This window comes from Sphaeroforma arctica (assembly GCF_001186125.1).
Source record: "Sphaeroforma arctica JP610 unplaced genomic scaffold supercont1.140, whole genome shotgun sequence".
NCBI classification, from domain to species: domain Eukaryota; class Ichthyosporea; order Ichthyophonida; genus Sphaeroforma; species Sphaeroforma arctica.
In genome coordinates this window covers 134894-135964 of record NW_014040418.1, presented here as the reverse complement: position 1 = coordinate 135964, position 1071 = coordinate 134894, and the positions used below count along the sequence as shown (strand labels likewise).

The 1071-nt window shown below is 36.8% G+C and overlaps 1 protein-coding gene across 1 annotated transcript in view; it reads left to right on the top strand.

Annotated features, from left to right (window-relative positions):
- Window positions 1–638: 638 nt before the first annotated feature.
- SARC_02945 (hypothetical protein) overlaps window positions 639–1071 on the top strand; it is a 3083-nt gene continuing 2650 nt past the window's right edge. The window contains exon 1 of the mRNA XM_014303290.1: window positions 639–838. Coding sequence (XP_014158765.1) covers window positions 746–838 — 93 coding nt within the window. The 5' untranslated portion in view covers window positions 639–745. The remainder of the gene's footprint in view (window positions 839–1071) is intronic.

Here is a 1071-nt window from a genome sequence, read left to right as displayed (position 1 = left end):
GTGTATGTGTGTGTATGTGTGTGTGTGTATGTGTGTGTATGTATGTGTGTGTGTGCGTGTGTGTGCGAACATGCATATACTACTGGTGTGAATAAATTGAATGTAAAGGCGTGTGAGTGTGAATCTACCTCCGAGCTTCTCCGAGCGCAGTGCGGTATAAGCGACAGACGTGGAGAGATTGAGCTGCACGTGCGGCAGACATCGTTGAGAGAACTTGGGAATGTACTACGATTACACTACAGGAACTGACCTACTGTGGAAGTAAAAGATATACACATATATATATATTGTTATTTGCTTTATCAGCTGCTGCCCTGGCCTGCATTTCAGCCTCTTCAGTCTAGCTAGACTCTAAAAATACTACAGACTCATCAGTGAGAGAGCCGAGCAAATCCAGTTCTAAAAATAACCATTCCAAAAATGAATATTTAAATTTACGAGGGAAGCTGCGATGGAATCTCTCTGGAGTCTGGAGTCCAGGCCCCAGGGATCAGGTGTCCAGGACTGCATCACTCAGCATGTCCAGGACTCTCCAGGCCTCAGGGCCCAGAGGACCGGGACCCCGCACTTCAGTCAAGTGAAGTAATGAACAGTTCTACCTTGATGACGGCCTATAATAAACGCCTGACTGATATAATAAAGTAATAACGCCTAACAGCACATATAAATATATATTTTCGCAATTATATCTTACAGACGAACATTAGCTCATTAGAGATCCTTTTGCTTCACGTTTGTAAAAAAGATGCAAGCAGCGAACCAAGCGGCTCCCGCTCTTCTACGAGGATGGGTGGGAAATCAGCGACTATTTGCCAATAAAGTGGCATTGTCTATGGAGGTGAGATGTATTCGTGTGTTTAACGTTACCCCGAGGGTATGCATTTAGTAATATATATAAATATATATATATATATATATATATATATATATATATATATATATATATATATATATATATATATATATATATATATATATATATATATATATATATATATATATATATATATATATATATATATATATATATATATATATATATATATATATATATATATATATATATATATA